The 27,264-nt window shown below is 43.8% G+C and overlaps 1 protein-coding gene across 5 annotated transcripts in view; it reads left to right on the top strand.

The window, feature by feature from the left end:
• LOC118371624 (solute carrier family 23 member 2-like) overlaps positions 1 to 27,264 on the top strand; it is a 73,073-nt gene that overhangs the window by 29,896 nt on the left and 15,913 nt on the right. For 2 of the 5 annotated variants that reach the window (XM_052478999.1, XM_035757161.2), the window contains exons 2-6: positions 13,720 to 13,928; positions 16,262 to 16,360; positions 18,050 to 18,166; positions 18,774 to 18,931; positions 24,654 to 24,742. In XM_052478999.1, the coding sequence (XP_052334959.1) occupies positions 13,720 to 13,928; positions 16,262 to 16,360; positions 18,050 to 18,166; positions 18,774 to 18,931; positions 24,654 to 24,742 (672 nt within the window). Of the gene's footprint in view, positions 1 to 12,174; positions 12,308 to 13,719; positions 13,929 to 16,261; positions 16,361 to 18,049; positions 18,167 to 18,773; positions 18,932 to 24,653; positions 24,743 to 27,264 lie in introns of all 5 variants that reach the window. The other 3 variants (XM_035757160.2, XM_052478998.1, XM_035757162.2) reach the window with 3 other exon arrangements.

The following is a 27,264-nucleotide window of genomic DNA, read 5'->3' as shown; positions in this document are numbered from 1 at the left end:
GCCTGCCACAGCAATTCTGTTTTCACTGGGAGCTCAGCGGTGGTGTGGGTGTAGGGGGTTGTGGGTTTTGAAGCTTTTGAGGCTGACAAAGAGAAAGGACAGCCCCCATCCATTATACAACGCATACATACACACCACAGCATGGTTCGGTGGCCTCTGACCTCTCCAGGCCAATGCCCTATTGATCCTTGACCCTTATAAATAAAAGGTTCTGCCTTTCATAGGTGACTTAACATGCCCTGTCTGCAACAGACAATGTGGAGTTCCATAATCTAAGTAAGTGTATGGGGCAGTGGTTCCCAAACTGTGGCGGGAGGGGTCGGCAAGGGGGGAGTGCCAAAAGTTTATCAGTCCAGCTTTAAATGTACTCTTGAATGTTGTAATAGTAGAATGTACAAGGTGCAATTTCGATATTTGGTAGTGCGTCATTAGTTCCTCTTGTCATCTTAGTCATTGCATACCTTAGAGAGCTATTTCTAACTTGTCAAATGTCCAGATCAACTAGCCCATGTCGGCTAACGTTTTTTTTGGGGGCCAAATATAATTATTATTCTCACTCATATCACATTAATACACATTAGACGTTGCAAAATGTATGGAATTGCAAGAAAATGTGCAGGAAATAAGCTTTAAAATGGCAAAATTCGCTCCACCAACGAGGGGTGTGCCAGTTTGTCATGAACAATGCTCGTTAAATAAAATAAACAATACTTGTGCCCATAGAAATAGACGAGGCGCATGCAGGGCGTGCACGAGATGTTCCCCAATGCTGGATGGAGGGCCCTTAGTGAAAAAGTTTGAACCCCTGGTGTAGGGGTTAAGACTTCATGCTTCCATTATCTGCCAGTGTAGACAGAAAGCATAAGTGAGTCAGCATTATGTATTTCTGGCCTAGACAAAAACACAGCCAGGACCCATTTGTCTGTATGTGAGGATTTGAGGGATTCTGTGTGTGCGTGCCTGCATGCCTGAGTGGGAGGAGATTTCAACCTGTTTAAGTGGAGACGCTGGATGATATTTCAGAGTCCTCTCCATTCTCTGAGTTCTCATGCCAAAGTTAATAATAATCAAATATATTTTGAGGGACTCAGGAGTGCATGGCTGCTTCCCAGTCTTTTAATGTGTAGATTATAATGACACCAGATTATGAGGTCATGACATCTTTGAGACCTTTCAGCTGATAGAATAGAAATCCCTCCGTCTCTCTTTCCATATAAGCATACAGTGGCAAGAAAACCCTTTGGAATTACCTGAATTTCTGCATAAATTGGTAAATATGCATTCAATATGCATTCAAAGACCAAAAATACAATAACTTGTGTGGTATTAGTTTAAGCACACGGTTTGTCTGTTGTGACCTAGGTGAAGAACAGACCAATTTTTATGACCAATTTATGCAGAAATCGAGGTAATTCCAAAAGGTTCTCTCACTTTTTCTTGCTACTCTAAGTCTTTTCCAATCCATTTTTTTATAAACCTCCAGCCAGTCGTTGAATGTTTCACTAAACCCTTGATTAGTATTTGAAGTGATTAGATACCAAATGTGATCTATCTCTGAATGTGCCATGATACAACAGTGTATTGTTTTGTATTGTCAGCTGCCTAACTTCAATAATAAAGTATTGATACCAGGAGGTGTGTACAGATGTATCTTTCTTGCGAAGTCTTGGCCATGCTTAACTCTGGACACACATCTGGTGGACTGGGACACACACACTAGAGCTGGTGGCGATAATCCGAAAATGATCGACACCGACTATATCAATCACTTATCGCAGGCATTTTGCTGATATCGTTCATTACAATAAGTAGCCTATACTAAAGAAATGTAAAGTTTGAAATTAAATAAATTTGCTAGTATGAGTGATACTTAAAAAAAAAATGTGACAATTGATGGCTACAACCATCAAACTAGTAGTTTTAAAAGCTCATTAAAAAACTTAATGTTGTAAACTTATTGTTCTATTTATCGTTATTGCATCAATTCAGTATATGTATCGCGATAGGAATTTACATTTACATTTAAGTCATTTAGCAGACGCTCTTATCCAGAGCGACGTACAAATTGGTGCATTCACCTTATGACATCCAGTGGAACAGCCACTTTACAATAGTGCATCTAAATCTTTTAGGGGGGGGGGGGTGAGAAGGATTACTTATCCTATCCTAGGTATTCCTTAAAGAGGTGGGGTTTCAGGTGTCTCCGGAAGGTGGTGATTGACTCCGCTGTCCTGGCGTCGTGAGGGAGTTTGTTCCACCATTGGGGGGCCAGAGCAGCGAACAGTTTTGACTGGGCTGAGCGGGAACTGTACTTCCTCAGTGGTAGGGAGGCGAGCAGGCCAGAGGTGGATGAACGCAGTGCCCTTGTTTGGGTGTAGAGGTGCCGTTCCCCTCACAGCTCCGTAGGCAAGCACCATGGTCTTGTAGCGGATGCGAGCTTCAACTGGAAGCCAGTGGAGAGAGCGGAGGAGCGGGGTGACGTGAGAGAACTTGGGAAGGTTGAACACCAGACGGGCTGCAGCGTTCTGGATGAGTTGTAGGGGTTTAATGGCACAGGCAGGGAGCCCAGCAAACAGCGAGTTGCAGTAATCCAGACGGGAGATGACAAGTGCCTGGATTAGGACCTGCGCCGCTTCCTGTGTGAGGCAGGGTCGTACTCTGCGGATGTTGTAGAGCATGAACCTACAGGAACGGGCCACCGCCTTGATGTTAGTTGAGAACGACAGGGTGTTGTCCAGGATCACGCCAAGGTTCTTAGCGCTCTGGGAGGAGGACACAATGGAGTTGTCAACCGTGATGGCGAGATCATGGAACGGGCAGTCCTTCCCCGGGAGGAAGAGCAGCTCCGTCTTGCCGAGGTTCAGCTTGAGGTGGTGATCCGTCATCCACACTGATATGTCTGCCAGACATGCAGAGATGCGATTCGCCACCTGGTCATCAGACTGGGGAAAGGAGAAGATTAATTGTGTGTCGTCTGCATAGCAATGATAGGAGAGACCATGTGAGGTTATGACAGAGCCAAGTGACTTGGTGTATAGCGAGAATAGGAGAGGGCCTAGAACAGAGCCCTGGGGGACACCAGTGGTGAGGAGACAGATTCTCGCCACGCCACCTGGTAGGAGCGACCTGTCAGGTAGGACGCAATCCAAGCGTGGGCCGCGCCGGAGATGCCCAACTCGGAGAGGGTGGAGAGGAGGATCTGATGGTTCACAGTATCGAAGGCAGCCGATAGGTCTAGAAGGATGAGAGCAGAGGAGAGAGGGTTAGCTTTAGCGGTGCGGAGCGCCTCTGTGATACAGAGAAGAGCAGTCTCAGTTGAATGACTAGTCTTGAAACCTGACTGATTTGGATCAAGAAGGTCATTCTGAGAGAGATAGCGGGAGAGCTGGCCAAGGACGGCGCGTTCAAGAGTTTTGGAGAGAAAAGAAAGAAGGGATACTGGTCTGTAGTTGTTGACATCGGAGGGATCGAGTGTAGGTTTTTTTCAGAAGGGGTGCAACTCTCGCTCTCTTGAAGACGGAAGGGACGTAGCCAGCGGTCAGGGATGAGTTGATGAGCGAGGTGAGGTAAGGGAGAAGGTCTCCGGAAATGGTCTGGAGAAGAGAGGAGGGGATAGGGTCAAGCGGGCAGGTTGTTGGGCGGCCGGCCGTCACAAGACGCGAGATTTCATCTGGAGAGAGAGGGGAGAAAGAGGTCAGAGCACAGGGTAGGGCAGTGTGAGCAGAACCAGCGGTGTCGTTTGACTTAGCAAACGAGGATCGGATGTCGTCGACCTTCTTTTCAAATTGGTTGACGAAGTCATCTGCAGAGAGGGAGGAGGGGGGAGGGGGAGGAGGATTCAGGAGGGAGGAGAAGGTGGCAAAGAGCTTCCTAGGGTTAGAGGCAGATGCTTGGAATTTAGAGTGGTAGAAAGTGGCTTTAGCAGCAGAGACAGGGGAGGAAAATGTAGAGAGGAGGGAGTGAAAGGATGCCAGGTCCGCAGGGAGGCGAGTTTTCCTCCATTTCCGCTCGGCCGCCCGGAGCCGAGCTCTAATAGACACACACACACATCTGGTTGGCAGGGATTGTTTTCCTCCTCCAGTGGAATCTTACATCAGTGTAACACAGTCCAGGTTAGGAGCCAGCACTGTCAACCCAGGGTATTCTGGGTAGGGTTACAGTTAGCGATACAAATGTCTCTTCAAAATCATTACTGGTCACATACACATACATTTGAAGTCTGAAGTTTACATACACCTTAGTCAAATACATTTAAACTCAGTTTTTCACAATTCCTGACTTGTAATCCTAATAAAAATTCCCTGTCTTAGGTCAGTTAAGATCACCAAGTATGTGAAATGTCAGAATAAAAGTACAGTGATTTTATTTCCTTCATCACATTCTCAGTGGGTCAGAAGTTTACATACACTCAATTAGTATTTGGTAGCATTGCCTTTAAATTGTTTAACTTGGGTCAAATGTTTCGGGTAGCCTTCCACAATCTTCCCACAATAAATTGGGTGAATTTTGGCCCATTCTTCCTGACAGAGCTGGTGTAACTGAGTCTGGTTTGTAAGGCCTCCTAGCTTGCACAAGCTTTTTCAGTTCTGCCCTAAATTTTCTATAGGATTGAGGTCAGAGCTTTGATGGCCACTCCAATACCTTGACAATGTTGAAGTAGTCTTTGGGCTCATTGTCCATTTGGAAGACACATTTGCGACCAAGCTTTATCTTCCTGACTGATGTCTTGAGATGTTGCTTCAATATATCCACATAATTTTCCATACTCATGATCCCATCTATTTTGTGAAGTGCATCAGTCCCTCCTGCAGCGAAGCACCCCCACAACATGATGCTGCCACCCCCGTGCTTCACGGTTGGGATGGTGTTCTTCGGCTAGCAAGCCTCCCAGTTTTTCCTCCAAACATAACGATGGTCATTATGGCCAAACAGTTCTATTTCTGTTTCATCAGACCAGAGGATATTTGTCCAAAAAGTACAATCTTTGTCCCCATGTGCAGTTGCAAACCGTAGTCTGTCTTTTTTTAAATTGAGATTTTGGAGCAGTGGCTTCTTCCTTGCTGAGCGGCCTTTCAGGTTATATCGATATAGGACTCGTTTTACTGTGGATATAGATACTTCTGTACCCGTTTCCTCCAGCATCTTCACACGGTCCTTTGCTGTTGTTTTGGGATTGATTTGCACTTTTCACACCAACGTACATTCATCTCTAGGAGACCGAACGCGTCTCCTTCCTGAGCAGTATGACGGTTGCGTGGTCCCATGGTGTTTATACTTGCATACTATTGTTTGTACAGATGAATGTGGTACTTCAGGCGTTTGGAAATTGCTTCCAAGGATGAACCAGACTTGTGGAGGTCTAAAAAAAAAAAAATTCTGAGGTCTTGGCTGATTTCTTTAGATTTTCCCATGATGTCAAGCAAAGAGGCACTGAGTTTGAAGGTATGCCTTGAAATACATCCACAGGTGCACCTCCAATTGACTCAAATGATGTCAATTATCCTATCAGAAGCTTCTAAAGCCATGATATAATTTTCTGGAATTTTCCAAGCTGTTTAAAGGCACAGTCAACTTAGTGTATGTAAACTTTTGACGCACTGGAATTGTGATTACGGTGAAATAATCTGTCTGTAAACAATTGTTGGAAAAATGACTTGTGTCATGCAAAAAGTAGATGTCCTAACCCACTTGCCAAAACTATAGTTCGTTAACAAGAAATTTGTGGAGTGGTTTGAAAAATTAGTAAATTAGTTTTAATGACTCCAACCTAAGTGTATGTAAACGTCCGACTTCAACTGTATTTGCGGGTGTAGCGAAATGCTTGTGTTCCTAGCTTCAGCAGTGCAGTAGTATCTAACAATTCACAGCAATAGACACACATCTAAAAGTAAAAGAATGGAATTAAGAAATATATAAACATTAGGATGAGCAATGTTGGAGTGACATTGACTTTAAAATACACTAGAATAGAATACAGTATATACATATGAAATGAGTAAAGCAGTATGTAAACATTATTAAAGTGACCAGTGATTCCTTATCTATGTATATAGGGCAGCAGCCTCTAAGTTGCAGGGTTGAGTAACCAGGTGGTAGCTGGCTACTGATTGCTATTTAACAGTCTGATGGCCTTAAATCGTCTTCAGGATTGGTGGGTCCCCTGCGGGACGGTTGAGCTAATGTAGGTTAATGCGATTAGCATGAGGTTGTAAGTAACAAGAACATTTCCCAGGACATACACATATCTGATATTGGCAGAACGCTTACATTCTTGTTAGTCTAACTGCATTGTCCAATTTACAGTAGTTATTACAGTGAAAGAATAACATGCTATTGTTTGAGGAGAGTACACCATTTTGAACATAAAGTTATAAATAAAGAAATTAGGCACATTTGGGCAGTCTTGATACAACATTTTGAACAGAAATGCAATGGTTCATTGGATAAATCTAATACTTTGCACATACACTGCAGTCCTCTAGTGGCCAAAATTCCAGCCCAGTTACAATTTAGATAATATATTATGGACTTTCTCTTGCATTTCAAAGATGATGGTACAAAAAAAAAATACAAAAAAATGATTTGTATTATCTTTTACCAGATTTAATGTGTTACATTCTCCTACATTTCTTTCACATTTCCACATACTTCAAAACTTCCTTTCAAATGGTACCAAGAATATGCATATCCTTGCTTCAGGGCCTGAGCGACAGTTAGATTTGGGTATGCCATTTTAGGCGAAAATTGGAAGAAAAAAAAGGGGCCGATCCTTAAGAGGTTTTAAGATGTCCCAGCTTTGATGCCCCTGTACTGAACTCGCCTTCTGGATGGGTAGCGGGGTGAACAGGCCGTGGTTCGGGTGGATGATGTCCTTGATGATCTTTTTGGCCTTCCTGTGACATCGAGTGCTGTATGTGTCCTGGAGGGCAGGCAGTGTGCACCACCCTCTGGAGAGCCCTGCATTTGCAGGTGGTGCAGTTGCCATACCAGGCGGTGATACAGTCCAACAGGATACTCTCAATTGTGCATTTGTAAAAGTTTGAGTGTCTTGGGGGCCAAGCCAAATTTCTACAGCCTCCTGAGGTTGAAGAGGTGATGTTGCCTCTTCTTCACCTGAGTTGGTGGACCTTTTTCAGATTCAGTGGTGTTTTCACCAAGGAACTTGAAGCTTATCACCTTCTCCACTGTGGACCCGTTAATATGCAGTCATGGGTGACCAGGGAGTACAGGAAGGGGCTGAGCACGCACCCTTGTGGGGCCCCGGTGTTGAGGATCAGCAAAGTGGAGGTGTTGTTTCCTACCTTCACCATCTGGGGGCGGCCCATCAGGATGTCTAGTACCCAGTTACACAGGTCGGGGTTCAGAATCAGGGCTGTTGAAGGCTGAGCTATAGTCAATGAACACCATTTTTGCATAGGTATTCCTCTTGTCCAAATGGAATTGTGCAGTGTGATGGCGATTGCATTGTCTGTGGATCTATTGGGGCCGTATGCAAATTGAAGTGGTTCTACGGTGTCAGGTAAGGTAGGGGTGATTTATTCTTAACCAGCCTTTCAAAGCACTTCATGATGACAGAAGTGAGTGCTACGGATTAATAGTAATTTAGTTCAGTTACCTTTGCTTTCTTGGGTACAGGAACAATAGTGGCCATCTTGAAGCAAGTGGGGACAGCAGACTGGGATAGGGAGAGATGGAATATTTCTGTTAACACTTCAGCCAGCTGGTCTGCGCATGCCCTGAGGATGCGGCTAGAGATGCCATCTGGGCCAGCAGCCTTGCGGGGGTTAACACGTCTTAGTCACGTCGGCCACGGAGAAGGAGAGCCCACAGTCCTTGGGAGCGGGCCGTGTCGGTGACACTGTTATCCTCAAAGCAGGCGTTTTAGCTTGTCTGGGAGCAAGACGTCAGTGTCCGCAACATTTCTGGTTTTCCCTTTGTAATCTGTGATTGTCTGTAGACCCTGACACATACATCTCTCTCATAGATCTCTTACCCGAGATGGCATAGCAGTTCAGACATCTTTTGTCCTCATCTTGTCGTGTCCTGTATGTATGTATGTATGTATGTATGTATGTATGTATGTATGTATGTATGTATGTATGTATGTATGTATGTATGTATGTATGTATGTATGTATGTATGTATGTATGTATGTATGTATGTATGTATGTATGTATGTATGTATGTATGTATGTATGTATGTATGTATGTATGTATGTATGTATGTATGTATGTATGTATGTATGTATGTATGTATGTATATTTACAACTTTTTTTCACATACATTTTATTTTCCATCAACTCATCTTCAAAACACTCTCCTGCAACCCGCCTCACCAATTTATATTTATAAATAAGTATTATTTACCTCAAATCTGCAATCCTCCAAGAAGCTAGCAAGAAGCTAGCCAGAAACTCCAAGAAGCTAGCCAGAAACTAACCAGAAGCTAGCCAGGAGCTAGCTAGAAGCTAGTTCAGAAGCTAGTTAGCTTCTTTACTGGCAAATCGTTAGTATTCAGCTAACCACGGTTTGTGGTCATCAGCTATCCTTTAGCTCAAATCTATCGCCAGTTTTGTGCAGCGCGGTGATAGAGGAATTCTAAATTCCTGTATGTTTTATTGCCAAAATCAATTCGCACTCATTTCTAATTCATTAATGAGTTGTAAGTTCATTAATTATGCATGAAGTAGATTGAGACCAGTCTTAAAAGCCAAAGGTAAACAGCGTTTATTACAAGAGAGTACTAAATGCATACACACATTTCCACAGGTTATAAACTGAAAATGACGTCAGCATTTTCCAAACGTTCTATTTCACAAGCAGAGGGGCCCCCTAGCTCTTGAGCCTTCGCGTTATCAGCACGAAGTCAAGGCCAGTCAGTATAAATCAACATTCTCGACAATCTGGAGATGGCCAGTTACCACCACCTGGAGATTTGTACAACTGAATGAACTAAGGAACAGACCTTCATTGTTACTAAACTCCTGACTACATTATATACAATTGGGAAAGGGAGCAAGAGAGAAAATTCACATGTACAGTACATTATAGCATTTGGACTAGTCAGTTCTGATTGGAATGTATACATAATTAGTCATTTCAACCATAATTTCCTCTATCAGCGGCTCGGAACGGAACATACCGGACCAATTTTTCTCTCCATGTCCTTGGATTTCAACTGCTCTCTGGACATTCATTCCCGGATCTCACAGCTAGCTAGCTGCTATCCGTGTGTCTATCTGCTCTGGTCGATTCCGGAGCAAACATCAATTACTCCGGAGCTAGCCAGCTCCGTCAATCACTCCTGAGCTCCGTCAATCACTCCTGGGTTGCAGTCACCTATCCGGACCCGTTTTACCGCCTACGCGGAGCCCCACCGGGCCTTCACAACTGGACTGCCGACGTTATCTACCCGAAGGAGATCCGGCTGGCTCCTCCGTCGCGACGTTACCTGAACGCCCATCTGCGGCCTGCTAACTGTTAGCTGTCTTACCGGCTGCTCTCAGAATAGACAATCGGACAATTTATTTATTTTTATTATTATTATGTTTCTTCTTGGGCCTCTATAACTATATCTATTGTTTTTTTGTGTTTTTTTTGTGTGATTTGGACTAATCCCCTCTACCACACGGAACCCCACTAATCTACTGACGGAACGCAAGAGGTGGCTAACAACAGACCTCCATCCTATGCTAGCTTGCTACCGATGTCCTGGCTAGCTGTCTAAATCGCCGTGACCCCCAAACCAACCACCCCACTCACTGGACTCTTTTGATCACTCGACTAAGGATGCCTCTCCTTAATGTCAATATGTCTTGTCCATTGCTGTTCTGGTTAGTGTTTATTGGCTTATTTCACCACATCCTCATCGGCAGACTCGGCAGCCTTGGTTTCTCAAATGATTGCCTCGCCTGGTTCACCAACTACTTCTCTGATAGAGTTCAGTGTGTCAAATCGGAGGGTCTGCTGTCCGGACCTCTGGCAGTGTCTATGGGGGTGTCACAGGGTTCAATTCTTGGACCGACTCTTCTCTGTATACATCAATGAGGTCGCTCTTGCTGCTGGTGAGTCCCTGATCCACCTCTACGCAGACGACACCATTCTGTATACTTCCGGCCCTTCTTTGGACACTGTGTTAACAACCCTCCAGGCAAGCTTCAATGCCATACAACTCTCCTTCCGTGGCCTCCAATTGCTCTTAAATACAAGTAAAACTAAATGCATGCTCTTCAACCGATCGCTACCTGCACCTACCCGCCTGTCCAACATCACTACTCTGGACGGCTCTGACTTAGAATACGTGGACAACTACAAATACTTAGGTGTCTGGTTAGACTGTAAACTCTCCTTCCAGACCCATATCAAACATCTCCAATCCAAAGTTAAATCTAGAATTGGCTTCCTATTTCGCAACAAAGCATCCTTCACTCATGCTGCCAAACATACCCTTGTAAAACTGACCATCCTACCAATCCTCGACTTTGGCGATGTCATTTACAAAATAGCCTCCAATACCCTACTCAACAAATTGGATGCAGTCTATCACAGTGCAATCCGTTTTGTCACCAAAGCCCCATATACTACCCACCATTGCGACCTGTACGCTCTCGTTGGCTGGCCCTCGCTTCATACTCGTCGCCAAACCCACTGGCTCCATGTCATCTACAAGACCCTGCTAGGTAAAGTCCCCCCTTATCTCAGCTCGCTGGTCACCATAGCAACTCCCACCTGTAGCACGCGCTCCAACAGGTATATCTCACTGATCACCCCCAAAACCAGTTCTTTCTTTGGCCGCCTCTCCTTCCAGTCCTCTGCTGCCAATGACTGGAACAAACTACAAAAATCTCTGAAAATGAAAATGGAAACACTTATCTCCCTCACTAGCTTTAAGCACCAACTGTCAGAGCATCTTACAGATTACTGCACCTGTACATAGCCCACCTATAATTTAGCCCAAACAACTACCTCTTTCCCAACTGTATTTAATTAATTAATTTATTTTGCTCCTTTGCACCCCATTATTTTTATTTCTACTTTGCACATTCTTCCATTGCAAAACTACCATTCCAGTGTTTTACTTGCTATATTGTATTTACTTTGCCACCAAGGCCTCTTTGCCTTTACCTCCCTTCTCACCTAATTTGCTCACATTGTATATAGACTTGTTTATACTGTATTATTGACTGTATGTTTGTTTTACTCCATGTGTAACTCTGTGTCGTTGTATCTGTCGAACTGCTTTGCTTTATCTTGGCCAGGTCGCAATTGCAAATGAGAACTTGTTCTCAACTAGCCTACCTGGTTAAATAAAGGTGAAATAAAAAATAAAAATAAAAAATGATTTTGTGACTATTGCTGACATTAAAATAACTACTCACACAATGTGCTATTGTCACCTAATAAGACAACATGAACAATGATTATCTATTATATCGACAATTGAAATTCATGTCCTCAATGATTTGAAGGCAGGTGGATCAGGTGAGACATTCTAGTCAATGAGAGGACAGATACGCGTATGAACAACAGGCACAACTAAGTAATTGCCGGAATGCCACGTGCATCCACTTATCAGTACTTTTGTAACAGCCTAAACATTACAAAACTTCTGTTTATCATATAAGCCTCATGTAATTCTACACTCTCCATAGACCAAAAGAGCTGATCTCATGTGGACAGATTTTGGGCAGAGCAAATGCTCTCGCTTCGCCTCTTCCTCTGACATGAATGAACACTGAATTAACTCTCCCTCACTCTCCCTCACACAAGTTGGGGAGTGATGTGCTACCAAACAGAGGAGCAGGTGGATGGAATGTTGTCAACACAGACTCTCCTCCACCTCCATGGCTCGCACACGCACACACACGGGGGAAACAGAGCTGTGTTAGGCCACAGCGGTATTTGTGAGAAACTATGGGACAACTACATACACCACTGTAGTTTACTATGGGACAGACTGCCACTGTAGGACAGACAGCCTGTTAGGACATATTATTTCCATGTCACAAAAAGGTGTGCCTGTGTGATAGGTCTATAGCTGGAGAGGGAGGGACAGAGGCTAGAAACCAATCAATCTCATGAATTACCTAAACTGATGAGCGGTTAATGAATGTTGGCTGTCACATTAACAAATATCTTGCCCCCTTACCCCTCACCTGCCCCCCCCCCCCCAGCTCTCTTCTCTCTCTCTCTCTCTCTCTCATCTCTCGCTTCTCCCACCTGCCCCATCCTCTCCCTCTTTCACCCCTTCCACACAGATGCACCCCGCTGCCCAGCTCGACAGGAGCGATGGGATGTGTCAACTAGGTACTTCACTTACCAACATTTAACACCTACCAGGGATGAGGGGGGTTAGAAAACAGGAGGGGGGGGGGTGAGGGTGATGTCAACTAGGTACTTCACACATTATCCAACACTCCACATGAAGGAAGTAGGGAGGGGGGAAGAAGAGGGGAGGATGGGAGAAGGGTTGGTGTATAATAAAGGTGGGGAAAGGGGGCAGCTCAGGGCTGGTTTCTCAGAACTAGATTGAAGACTCACTCCGGCCAACAAGTTGGGGACAAGTACAAACTTCATGGTGTAGGCCATTCAAAGAGTTGGTGTCCTCTGTCATCGGCCTTCCCCCTTGGTCACGTATTGAGATGTGCCTTTTGGTGATAAATTGGAAAGGAGACTGGAGTTGGACTTTGCTTACTCCTAGACTAAAATGTTCTCTGGAGAGTAGGTTTAATCTGTCATTTTTAAAGCTGGGGAGAGGGTGTTGAGAGGAAGGTTAAGTCTGACAGAAGGCCTTGTACAAGTTTAGAAAGATAGTGAAAGATAACATGCAGGGATAGACACAGCCAAAGGTCTTGTGTTAGAGTAGGGGTGAGACCGGGACTAGTCACAGGGCTAGACTGAGCCCAAGGCATTGTCTTACATAAAATGGAGTTGACATGACACCAGAAATAACACAACAACGCCTGAGACCAACAAACTGACCTCCCTCTCACACCTCTTCCTCCCGCTTTTATCCCTTCTCACCCTCGTCCCTCTTTCCCTCCTCAGTCTATCCCTCAATCTCCTCCTCCATCCTTCCCTCTCTCTGCTCACCTATTGTAACTGTCGACTCTGTTCTCCTTTCCACCTTGCCCCTCTCTCTTTCTCTTCCATCATCCCCCATCCTCTGCCCTGTTTCTCATCGATACCTGACAGCATACTGTATGAGTGTATACATCTGGGGCTGCGTCCCAAGTTACACCTTATTCTCTTTATAGTGCACTACGTTTGAGCAGGGCCCATAGAGCTCTGGTCAAAAGTAGTGCAGTGTATATGGAACAGGGTGCCATTTGGAACTCCTTCGGGGTCTCCCAGGCCCATCCCAGTATCAGGTCTCTCCACAGTCCTGGATCACATCTGATCTCTGCTCATGATCCAGTCTGGGGTGAAGAGATGGTGACTGTGCAGATACTGATCCCTCAGGTCTGGGGCTCTGGAACCAGGACCAGACAGCTGTCTATCTGTAAACTCCGCTTTAAACCAAACTCAGCTTTAAGCCCAACCCTGCTCTCCATCCACACACCCGCGTGGAGCTTTTGACCCAGTGGGCATTTTCTAGCATAGTCTACCTGGTACAGTACCTACTGTAGTCTGGGTGACATCAAGAGCAGACTCAGGAAAGTTGTGTAGTAAATGATCCATCTTTTATCTCTCTCTCTCTCCCTCTCTCTCTCTCTCAGTAGATGACACAGTCCTGGACCATGTAAGGGAGCTGAAGGATAAATCTGCAGTGTTTCTACCAGAGCGAGAGACGGGAGGACCGAGGGAAGAGGAGGAAGATAGAGGAATGGGCGTGGGGAAGAATACCACCTCTATGTCGATGGAGGGAGGAGAAGGGGCAAAGTATGAGGATGAGAACAAACACAGCGCAGACTTCTACCCCATTCCGGTACGCTGTGTGTGTGTTCTGTCTGTATGCGTGCATCTGTGTGTGTGTGTTCTGTCTGTATGCGTGCATTTGTGTGTGTGTGTGTGTGTGTGTGTTTGCACTGGGGATTTAATCAGTTAAAGTGGCAATCTGCAGTTACTACATACATTTTTTTAAACTTATAAATGAATGATATTTACCCATTTTGATTCTTAAAGAATATAACTTATAAATGCCTCATGAGCTTAGTTCAACTGTCATACCCCATCAGAACCCAAAATAAATGTGTGTAGACACGGCCTTAAAGCATGCTTAAAACTATAGTCAGAGCCATGGATGCCAGGACTGTCTATGAATTTGAAAGTGGTTACATTTGTCCAGGCCCATTCCTCAGCTTCTTACCAAAGCAGGGGGTGAGCACTGTTATTGTTTCAACCACATATTGGCCCTTTAAGGGTCATCAAGTTGACACACTGACAGAGGAGTGATGGTAAAGACAGGGTTTGTCCACCATACACGGAGACCTGTCATTAGGATCACTTCACACTTGTCAGGGTCACACACGCACTGACGAACATCCACACATGCAATGTTAGTCTCCATGTCGTGCCAGTTTTGTTCTGGCCATTTCCTCTTGGTTGGAGCACAGTCCCCTCATGTAGGTCACACCACAAATCAACAATAACGGTTTCCCTAGCCACGCACACACACACACATAATACTGTACTGAGGAGCCCAAACACCCTCTCTCGGTTTTGAGTCACTCAGAGATTTATGACTATATATCCTGTTTGTTATAAGTATCCCAATTCACATGCTCCTGTTACTGAATGGCTGAATAGGACAGCGGTGGATAAAGGGACACAATGGCTCTCCTCAATTACCTGTACAGCCAGTCTCCCTCCCTTCTGTCTTTCTCTTCCTCCTTTCTTTGTCTTTCTTTCTTTGCTTCTTGCATTCATTCTTTAATCTCCCCCTCGTTGTCCTCTACATAGCTCTCTCCCAAGGGTACTAGTTTTGTGACGTCTAGGGTTGTGATGTCTGGGGAAGCAGGTAGCCTAGCGGTAAGCGCTTTGGGCCAGTAAGTGAAAGGTCACTTGTTTGAATACCCGAGCCTACAAGGTGAAACATCTGTACATGGAACAACACATTTCACTGCACCTTTCCAGTGTGTGCCTATAAAATATATATTTTTTCATGAACTAATGTCCATTAATACAAATAACAGACCTTCAGTTCATTCTAATTTCTCTCGTCTGATGGCTGCTCTGTCAGCAGTAATATTTCCCAGGTAGTGAAAGAGGCAGTAGGTTGGAATGTGTCCCCAGGAAAGGTGCACACACACACACACACACACACTTGAATGCCAATGACATTTAAGTCTGAACACGAGTTTCGCATGCCTGGCAGATTAGATGCAAAGAAGGATGAAAGTATGCAAAGACGCATCCTCAAATCAAATTTAGACAAATGCCACTGTGTGTGTGAGAGACTGTCCTTCTATACTTTGAACTTCATCTGTGATTTGCTAACCAAGCCACAGACGCAGAACACACATCCACAACAAACAGGACACAACACACACGCACAGTGATGTCATGACCTTGCGTCCCTACAGTGTATGTGTGTGCAGCAGTGTGATAAATAGACCAATGTAAAAAAAAATAAAACAAATTCAGTCGCATACACAGGATAGATGCAGTGAAATGTTTTGTTTACACATTTCAGCCATAGTAGTACCGTGCCCCTGGAGGGTTAAGTACCCTGCTTAAGGGCACATAGACCGTTTTCCCCCACCTCGTTGGCTCGGGTCTTCAACTAATGAAGAAACTGATGTACTTATGGCCCAGTATTCCCAGAGATCATTTTCCAGACAAAGTGCAAAGGCTCCCAAAGCAACACCCATGCTTTGTGTGTTATGTCTGATGGTTCTGTTAACCTTACCCAATCAGCATCAATGTCCTTGCTTTCCTTGAAATGTTCTCTCTTTGCGTACGTGAGTGTATATAAGTTGTGCTACTTTGTATAATGCAGTGTGAAATGTTTGTAAAATACTTACTGGGGTGAGGTTTTTGCGGTGCAAAAAAGCATCACTGTTGTCAAAACACTGCATCACTGCAAAGGCACAGCCACCAGCATAACACTATGGAAGTTTGTCATTTCTCTACCCCTACATTGGCTTTATACAGTTAAATTTCTGAAAGAAATGCCTGTACAATAATAGAGGGATAATGAAATATGGGTCCTTGGTACTCAATGTTTCATAGTTAGTTAGCCCATATCAATGATTGACATGTCTGTGTATGTAGTGTACAGTAGGTGGTTAAAGTATTGACATGCATCTGTCTGTGTAGGTGGTGGTGAACGGAGTGGAACAGGCCGCTGGAGAGCAGGACACTGAAGACACTGAGCTGATGGCCATCTACACCAAAGAGATCCAGGAAGGAGAGAAGGTACGAGACACGCACGCATAGTTTAAACTCCTAACTCTCCCTTCTCCTCTCATACCCTCTCACTCACCCTGTCCCTCCCCTACATCCTTTGTTTATCCCTGCTCTTTTGATCATCCTCTCTTCTCTCTGTCACTGTGACTCTGCACTTTTCCCTTGTGAGAGAAAGATAGTCAGAGGCAAGAGGAATTTCTCGCCGGTGTCTGCTTGAATCTCTCCCTTTTCTCTCTCTCCCTTTCTGAATCTCTCCCGTCTTTTACACTCTTGCTGAATTGTTCAGCCTTTCCCTCTTCCATGCTGAATATTCTTCTCCCATCTCCTGCCCCGCTGTCTGTTATGTTGCTGTGAAATCATCAGTCTACAATATGACTGTTCTGTAGTTTGTCTCCAGGGAGGTCTCCCAACAGGTCGATCGTGAGCTACCAGTAGCTCGCAGCCCACCTATGAGTAACTCGTCAAACAATTCTGAAAGTACATGCAATTTTCACGTGTTCCACCTCAAACGGTCATAAACAAATCTCACAAGTATCAGACACCAGAAAGCTCCCAGCTACTATCTATTCAATGTAAAACTTTCATTATCCCACCCCTGGTTAGCAACTATTGGCTTTAAAAATAAATAAAAAACACAATCTGCCAATTAACTTCCAGGAACATTGTCCCGGTCTGTCTGTGTGGCGTGCGCTTATTTGTTTATCACTCCGTGTGTAGCCATTTGATGTGATTACCGTCTTGTGGATTGACAGAAATATTTTCCCAAAAATCTTCTCAATTAAATGTTAACTGCAAAATAGGCTTACCTGGCAGGAGAATATCATCTGTATTTGTTATTTGCAAACTTTGCCATGAAATGAGCAGCAGCAGTACAGATCCATCGCTAGACGCTCAATTAAAGGGCCAGATGCGCGATTGTCTTTAAAAAAAATAATAATATATAATTTAAAAAATTAAAAATCTCAAGAAAATACCTTATTTGACCTTTCTATTAAACGAGGCAAGTCAGTTTATGAACAAATTCTTATTTGCAATGACTGCCTACCTGTATTAAAGGGGAATTACATAAAAAAATATTCTGGTGTGATTTAAGCATTGACATGGACTCATAACATTTAATTGAGTTGTTTCTCTATTGACAATTGTAATTTTAAGAGTGAAAATAAAACTGACAACATAATTTAGGAAACTATAAAACAGAATTTGGGGGGAAAATCTCAGATTTTATAGGGCCCTTTAGTTGTTTATTAACCATTTATTTTATCAGGTGTATTGACAGAACTTTCTCATGTACACCAAGTATCCGGGGAATAGTTGCAGGGGACAGGAGAAGAATGCCTATTTGAAAGCTAGAAAAAAACGATCATGTCCCATTTTTAAAAAGTAGCTCTCATGATAGAAGGTTGGAGACCCCTGCCCTATATAGTGCACTATTTTTGGGTGTGGTTAGTTTCAGGTTTTGACCTCCCTAAGGCAAACACACACATTTTTTTATTTAACCTTTATTTAAAACCTTTTATTTAACTAGGCACATAGAGATTACTACTTGTAGGCTTAAATACACTTAGTCTAAAAATAAAACTTCAGTCTTAAAACAATTTGGTCCAGAGATTGTATACCCTGTGGTGTGTGAGGGTGTACAGTAGCCTACATCTATAGTCTAAAACACTGTCTTCTCACCTTTGCGTGTGTGTGTAGAGTTCCATGTCAGAGACGTTGGACAGTGCAGACAGTATGGACGCCAGGAGAATGGACATGATCTACACCATCGAAGACACACCTCCCTGGTACCTGTGTATATTCCTGGGCTTACAGGTGAGACACACACCCACAGCTCTGGTACCTCTGTTGTTTTGCAAGTACCAGATAAGCATGTGTTGTGTGTTTGACTGTCTGAAATATGTATAAATGTAATCTAAATAATGTGGCTTCCTCCTTGTCTCCTCTCCTTCATCTGCACTGATGTGAAAGCTAATTCCTAATAAAGTTCCTCTCCCTATTGCTTTCACCTGTTCATCATCAGCACTGATAAAGGACAAGAGTAGACAAGGAGAGGAAGCCACTTAAATTCAGACTGTAAAAATGCAGCTAAGCTCAGGCCTAAAAAAATGCCATCTCACTGCTTATTTGAGTCACTTCCTCTTTCCTGTTCTATAACCCGTATCATGTAACACAGTTACATCAGGAGTGGGTAAATTAAGCCCCTCCCCTTTATACTCATGCTTATGAAACATACTGGTATGCAAGTTGATGCTCGGCTTCCCTGTCACACAGAGACCTCAATAACCTCAATCAATATTAACTCAGTCAATATTTACACAACAGTCCTGTCTATTAACATAAACACATACACACTGTAAAAGGCCATCACACACAGTGACACACACATGTCATTCTAACCCTCTCTCACCTCTCTCTCCAGCACTACCTGACGTGTTTCAGTGGTACCATCGCGGTGCCGTTCCTGCTAGCTGAAGCCATGTGTGTAGGGTTTGACCAGTGGGCTACCAGTCAGCTCATAGGAACTATCTTCTTCTGTGTGGGAATTACCACCCTGCTACAGACTACACTGGGCTGCAGGTACACACACACACATACATACATACATACATACATACATACATACATACATACATACATACATACATACATACATACATACATACATACATACATACATACATACATATAGTTGAAGTCGGAAGTATACATACACTTAGGTTGGAGTCATTAACTTGTTTTTCAACCACTCCACAAATTTCTTGTTAACAAATTATAGTTTTGGCAAGTCGGCTAGGACATCTACTTTGTGCATGACACAAGTAATTTTTCCAACAATTGTTTACAGTCAGATTACTTAATGTATAATTCACTGTATCACAATTCCAGTGGGTCAGAAGTTTACACACCCACACACACACAAAGTTGACTGTGCCTTTAAACAGCTTGGAAAATTCCAGAAACAATGTCATGGCTTTAGAAGCTTCTGATAGGCTAATTGACATAATTTGAGTCAATTTGGAGATGCACCTATGGATGTATTTCAAGGCCTACCTTCAAACTCTGTGCCTCTTTGTTTGACATCATGGGAAAATCAAAAGAAATCAGCCAAGACCTCAGGACAAAAATGGTAGACCTCAAGTCTGGTTCATCCTTGGGAGCAATTTCCAAATGCCTGAAGGTACCATGTTCATCTGTACAAACAATAGTACGCAAGTATAAACCCCATGGGACCATGCAGCATCATACCACTCAGGAAGGAGACGCATTCTGTTTCCTAGAGATGAACGTACTTGGGTGCAAAAAGTGCAAATCAGTCCCAGAACAAACAGCAAAGGACCTTGTAAAGATGCTGGAGGAAACTGATACAAAAGTATCTATATCTACAGTAAAACGAGTCCTATATCGACATAACCTGAAAGGCTGCTCAGCAAGGAAGAAGCCACTGCTCCACAACCGCCATAAAAAAAGCCAGACTACGGTCTGCAACTGCACATGGGGACAAAGATCGTGATTTTTAGAGAAATTACCATTGTTATGTTTGGAGAATAAAGGGGGAGGCTTGCACGCTGAACACCATCCCAATTGTGAAGCACGGGGGTGGCAGCATCATGTTGTGGGGGTGCTTTTGCTGCAGGAGGGACTGGTGCACTTCACAAAATAGATGGTGTCATGAGGCAGGAAAATTGTGGATATATTGAAGCGACATCTCAAGACATCAGTCAGGAAGTTAAAGCTTGGTCGTAAATGGGTCTTCCAAATGGACAATGACCCCAAGCATACTTCCAAAGTTGTGGCAAAATGGCTTAAGGACAACAAAGTCAAGGTATTGGAGTGGCCATCACAAAGCCCTGACCTCAATCCTATTGAAAATTTGTGAGCAGAGCTGAAAAGGCGTGTGCGAGCAAGGAGGCCTACACACCTGACTCAGTTACACCAGGTCTGTCAGGAGGAATGGGCCAAAATTCACCCAACTTTGTGGGAAGCTTGGAAGGCTACCAGAAACTTTGACCCAAGTTAAACAATTTAAAGGCAATGCTACCAAATACTAATTGAATGTATGTAAACTTCTGACCCACTGGGAATGTGAAAGAAATAAAAGCTGAAATAAATAATTCTCTACTATTGTTCTGACATTTCACATTCTTAAAATAAAGTGGTGATCCTAACTGACCTAAGACAGGGAATTTTTATTAGGATTAAATGTCAGGAATTGTGAAACTGAGTTTAAATGTATTTGGCTAAGGTATATGTAAACCTCCGACTTCAACTGTACATATATATATATATATATATATGTATATATATATATATATATATATACACACAGATACCGTACCAGTCAAAAGTTTGGGCAACTTACTCATTCAAGGCTTTTTATTTATTTATTTTTTTACTATTTTCTACATTGTATAATAATAGTGAAGACAACACTATGAAATAACACATATGGAATCATGTAGTAACCAAAAAAGTGTTAAACAAATCAAAATATATTTGAGATTCTTCAAATTGCCACCCTTTGCCTTAATGACAGCTTTGCACACTCTTGGCATTCTCTCAACCAGCTTTATGAGGTAATCACCTGGAATGCATGTCAATTAACAGGTGTGCCTTGTTAAGTTCAACAAGGCACACCTGTTGTGACATGGTAGGGGTGGTATACAGAAAATAGCCCTATTTGGTAAAATACCAAGTCCATATTATGGCAAGATCATCTCAAGTAAGCAAAGAGAAACGACAGTCCATCATTACTTTAAGACATGAAGGTCAGTCAATCTGGAAAATGTCAAAAACTTTGAAAGTTTCTTCAAATGCAGTTGCAAAAACCATCAAGCACTATGATGATACTGACTCTGAGGACCACCACAGGAAAGGAAGACCCAGAGTTACCTCTGCTGCAGAGGATGATAAATTAATTTGAGTTAACTGGACATCAGATTGCAGCCCAAATATATGCTTCACAGAGTTCAAGTAACGAGACACATCTCAACATCAACTGTTCAGAGGAAACTGTGATTCAGGCCTTCATGGTTGAGATTTTTGGTTCCAACTGCCATGTCTTTGTGAGACTTAGAGTAGGTGAACGAATGACCTCCACGTGTGTGGTTCCCACCACAAAGCATGGAGGATGTGGTGTGATGGTGTGGGGGTGCTTTGCTGGTGACACTGACACTGTGATTTGTTTAGAATTCAAGGCACACTTAACCAGTATGGCGATCACAGCATTCTGCAGCGACACGTCATCCCATCTTGTTTGGGCTTAGTGGGACTATGACCCAAAACACACTTCCAGGCTGTGTGAGGGCTATTTGACTAAGAAGGAGAGTGATTGAGTGCTGCATCAGATGACATGGCCTCCACAATCACCTGACCTCAACCCCAATTGAGATGGTTTGGGATGAGTTGGACTGCAGAGTGAAAGAAAAGCAGCCAGCAACTGCTCAGAATATGTGGGAACAATGTGGAAAAGCATTCCTCATGATGCTGGTTGAGAGAATGCCAACAGTGTGCAAAGCTGTCAATGTATAAAATCGTCAAAATATAGAAAAACCCTTGAATGAGTAGGTGTCAACTTTTGACTGGTACTTTTATAAACACACACACATAGCTAATGCAGGCACCTGGGAAAACTAGGCAAGTGATTTGGCTATTCTTTCCCCTTGTTTGGTTTTAACAATAATCGAGACTGTGGGAGGAGACCTCCATTGCTTCACATTCTACACAGTGTGGTTAAGGAATGTATTATGAAATAGGGTAGGTATGTTGGTGCTAGGAGCATAATTATGCACTATGCTGCACTCATACACCCCATCCCCCAGGTGGCAGGCAGAATCAACTGGGTCTAGGTGCTGAACCAAGCCTTGATAAAGCCATAAGTTTTACCTCTCTCTACAGGAAACTCTCTTTCATTGTTGTTTTTTTTCTTCTTTAATGTCTTTCTCGCTCTCATTGTGGTTAGAGGTTAACATTTTACTCAGTGAGTTAGTGACTTGAGATGCCCTTCTGTTCTCTCCCTCTTTCCCTCACTCCTCTTGCCCTCATTTTCTCCCCCTCTATCCCTCTCTAGAAATATGATATCCTTTAGAAATGCCACAGCCAGGTTTCATATTTGTTGCCATGGTTATTATTGCTACCAAACGTGAATTTGATGCTCGATGCCATGCCACGTCATTGTAGTCTGTTGTTTGTAATTGTGTTTGTGCAGTCTGCCTGTCTGTCTCATGCCCCGGATACAGCAGCATTGACGGGAAATCACTGTACACACACACACTGGACACACACACAGAAAGTACTCTCCTAGTCTCATGGCCTTGAGTGATTTCTTTTTGAAAGGAGAGAACGAAGCAGTATTTTTACTTTTTAGCCATTAGTGTTTTGTCTAACAGTCAGGTACAGCCTTGAAAAGAACTGCAGACAAACACCCACACTCACTCACCCACATGCGTACACACACAGACCAGCGGTAATGGCGGATCTGTGTTTGCCTGGCACACACACACTCCGCTCAGGGAGAAACAAGGCATTCTGCCACATAGGACTACTGTGAAAAATGGGTCGATGTAATTTTAGCTGTGGCCAATTCTCCTGTCTTTAGTCCTGCAATTAGGACTGGTCACACAGAGAAGCATGCACAGCACTGTCTCACACACAGAGGACAAGCCTCTATATAGCACTCACACAGATGGTAAGATCATGCACCAGTCACAGTTGTTGTTTTTCTGTGTGCCCTGTAGTAAACCTTAAAACTGTGAACTCAAAGAAGAATTTTAGAAATTGCTAGTGAGATATCTGTTCTCTGCTCCATCATGTCTCGCTGACAACACGCTCACACACCGGCTGCTTGCCGACTCATCCAAAGTCACTATAATGTCCATCTTTTCACTAATGTGAATCTTTGTGTCACAAATCACAGCTATCTGTGTCACCCTGGCAACATGGATAAGGTGGGAGTGAAGCAATGAGCACTGGTAGAGGGCTGGAAATCAGGGAGAGATGGATGAGAGGTAGGGAGTTGATGTGGACTGAAGCATAAGGGGAGGGTGGGGCTGAGGGAGAGAGGGTGAAGGGATGTATAGAGGAAGATGAATGGATGGAAAGAGGAATGGAGAGGAGAGGAGTGCTAGTGGCTGTGTTTGAGTCATGGTGCTAAGTGAGGTCAGATCACAAACACTCTAGGAAAGGTGATTTTGTGTGTTTATGTGTCATTGCGTGCACAGCTGGTCCCACCTGCGGACAACATGTGACCCTCTGCGGTAGATGAGTGCTGCTGGGTAAATTGGCGTCTGTGTATTTGTCATGATCTCTCGGTCTCTCACCCCCCCCACACACACACACACGTCAGTGACGCTGACACTCAAATGGCCCATGTTTCGTTCTAATCTATTATTATATCAATAATGTTAGTGATATTTCATTTTAGAGCAAACATTCAAATACAAAGCAGCCTTTTAAAGGTGCGTAGGGTGTTTTGCCTTTCATGCCAGCGACCCGGGTTCGCTTCCCTGCCCCACCGTTCGCTACATTAGTGTCAGAAGAGCGATAACACCTGTGAGGCCAGCGGAACACATGACCTAGCTGTGTGAGGGGGCTGAGTAGTCGACACGAGGATGTGGTTTCCCGTTTGAACGGGGCAGTGTAGTGATCCTTGCTATAGGAGCCATGTTTCAATTCACACCAAGTGGGTTAACCCCATTGGTGCGATACGTAGGGTGTTAGCCTTTTACACCAGTGACCTGGGTCCGCTGCAGTACACATTGATCGATTTTAATCTGGTTGGTCATCAGAGTTAATGATGGTGTGTCACTGCACACTGACCAGCATTCAAATCAATGCCAATTATCAGCCAGCACCTGCTCTGTTCAAACAGCGCAGCTCTGTCAGTGTCCAGGCTGTTACTGTTGCCAAACCAGGGTAGACCCTGCTGCTCAGTGTTCACTAGTGACATCTAGCGGACAAATAGGAGAACGGTTGCTTGCGCCACTGGAACCCACAGCTATAAAGGCCACATAACACTGGCATAATCATCACATAACCATCATGCTATGATGACTGACTACACTGTTTTACCACTGACTGACACTAGCAATGTTTCCATCAACTGACTGGATCGACTTAGTGATAGATCAGGGATTTTACATGTGTGGACGTGATATACAGAAGAGATAAACAGAATATACTATGTCAAGTAACAATATGTAGAGTGAAAAGTTCCCTACTGAGCAGCGAGGTAGAGTGTATTGGAGGAATGTGTGCATGTGTGTATTCTTGCTAATAGAGTAATTAAGCTGCGTTGTTCCAGGCTTCCTCTGTTCCAGGCAAGTGCATTTGCCTTCCTGGCTCCCGCCAGAGCAATCCTGTCACTAGACAAGTGGAAGTGCAACGCTACAGGTAAACACACACACAAATACATACACCGGTGAGTACACACACCACAAGTACCTTCACTATGACCTGTTCTCAGCCTCACTCTTCTGCTCACATGAGCTGGCATCAGTAGAGCTGACTGGAACCGCAGCTGGCATCGGATGAGTTTCTCAGGTTGACATCAGATTAGGCTTCCAGGTTTGGGGCCACGGTGTGTTAATGTCAGTGTTTTGGAAAAACATTGTATTTCACTTGTCGGTGGTTTAGATTTTGTTAAATATATACTGAAAAAAATATAAACGCTACATGAAACAACATCAAAGATTTTGTTACAGTTCATATAAGTCAATCAATTTAAATAAATGTATAGTCCCTTATTTATGGATTTCACATGACTGGGAAAACAAATATGCATCTGATTGTCAAAGATGCCTCAACAACAACAAAAAAACAGTCCATATCTGGTGTGACTCGGGTTGTGGTGACCATATTACCGCCACACCGGCGGTCTTTAAGTCAGTCAAATTCCACGTGACCATTTAGTCCTGGTAATTAGGCTCTGATGCTGCTGCTAGTCATTAGTAGCCCACCAAACTTGCTAACTGCCGGGTACTCAGCACTCCATTGTCCCTCTCTTGACATCAATGCAACTCCTGACATCAATGCAAATCATCAAATTTATTTATAAAGCCCTTTTACCATAAACTGATATCTCAAAGTGCTGTACAGAAACCCAGCCTAAAACCCTGAACAGCAAGCAACGCAGGTGTAGAAGCACGGTGGCTATGAAAAACTCCCTAGAAAGGCCAAAACCTAGGAAGAAACCTAGAGGAACCAGGCTATGAGGGGTGGCCAGTCCTCTTCTGGCTGTGCCGGGTGAAGATTATAACAGAACATGGCCAAGATGTTCAAATGTTCATATGACCAGCAGGGTCAAATAATAATAATTGCATTGGTTGTCGAGGATGCAACAGGTCAGCACCTCAGGAGTAAATGTTAGTTGGCTTTTCATAGCCGATCATTCAGAGTATCTCTACCGCTTCTGCTGCGAGTTGAAAACAGCAGGTCTGGGACAGGTAGCACATCCGGTGAACAGGTCAGGGTTCCATAGCCGCAGGCAGAACAGTTGAAACTGGAGCAGCAGCACGGCCAGGTTGACTGGGGACAGCAAGGAGTCATCAGGCCAGGTAGTCATGAGGCATGGTTCTAGGGCTCAGGTCCTCTGAAAGGGAGAAAGAATTAGAGAGAGCATACTTAAATTCACACAGGACACCGGATAAGACAGGAGAAATACTCCAGATATAAGACTGACCCTAGCCCCCTGACGCATAAATACTGGAGGCTGAGACAGGAGTGGTCGGGAGACACTGTGGCCCCATCCGACGATACCCCCGGACAGGGCCACTAGAGGGATATCTTCAACCACCAACTTACCATCCTGAGACGAGGCTGAGTATAGCCCACAAAGATCTCTGCAACGGCACAACCCAATGGGTGGCGCCAACACAGACGGGAAGATCACATCAGTGACTCAACCCACTCAAGTGACGCACCCCTCCTAGGGACGGCATGGAAGAGCACCAGTAAGCCAGTGACTCAGCCCCTGTAATAGGGTTAGAGACAGAGAATCCCAGTGGAGAGAGGGGAACCAGCCAGGCAGAAACAGCAAGGGTGGTTTGTTGCTCCAGTGCCTTTCCATTCACCTTCACACTCCTGGGCCAGACGACACTCAATCATAGGACCTACTGAAGAGATGAGTCTTCAATAAAGACTAAAAGGTTGAGACAGAGTCTGCGAGACAGGTGCATGGCAATGGTCCATTTTAAATGAAAACTAATTTGACATATATTATTTAGTATACAGTACCAGTCAAAAGTTTGGACACCTACTCATTCCTGGGTTTTTCTTTATTTTTACTCTTTTAGAACATTGTGTAGAATAATAGTGTAGACATCAAAACTATGAAATAACACACACAGTGGGTCAAAAAAGTATTTAGTCAGCCACCAATTGTGCAAGTTCTCCCACTTAAAAAGATGAGAGGCCTGTAATTTTCAGCATAGGTACACTTCAACTATGACAGACAAAATGAGAAATGAAAAAAACAGAATCACATTAGGATTTTTAATGAATTTATTTGCAAATTATGGTGGAAAATAAGTATTTGGTCACCTACAAACAAGCAAGATTTCTGGCTCTCACAGACCTGTAACTTCTTCTTTTAGAGGCTCCTCTGTCCTCCACTCGTTACCTGTAATAATGGCACCTGTTTGAACTTGTTATCAGTATAAAAGACACCTGTCCACAACCTCAAACAGTCACACTCCAAACTCCACTATGGCCAAGACCAAAGAGCTGTCAAAGGACACCAGAAACAAAATTGTAGACCTGCACCAGGCTGGGAAGACTGAATCTGCAATAGGTAAGCAGCTTGGTTTGAAGAAATCAACTGTGGGAGCAATTATTAGGAAATGGAAGACATACAAGACCACTGATAATCTCCCTCGATCTGGGACTCCACGCAAGATCTCACCCCGTGGGGTCAA

This window comes from Oncorhynchus keta, chromosome 25 (assembly GCF_023373465.1).
Source record: "Oncorhynchus keta strain PuntledgeMale-10-30-2019 chromosome 25, Oket_V2, whole genome shotgun sequence".
NCBI lineage: Eukaryota > Metazoa > Chordata > Actinopteri > Salmoniformes > Salmonidae > Oncorhynchus > Oncorhynchus keta.
This window is presented reverse-complemented; position numbering and strand designations above follow the sequence as displayed.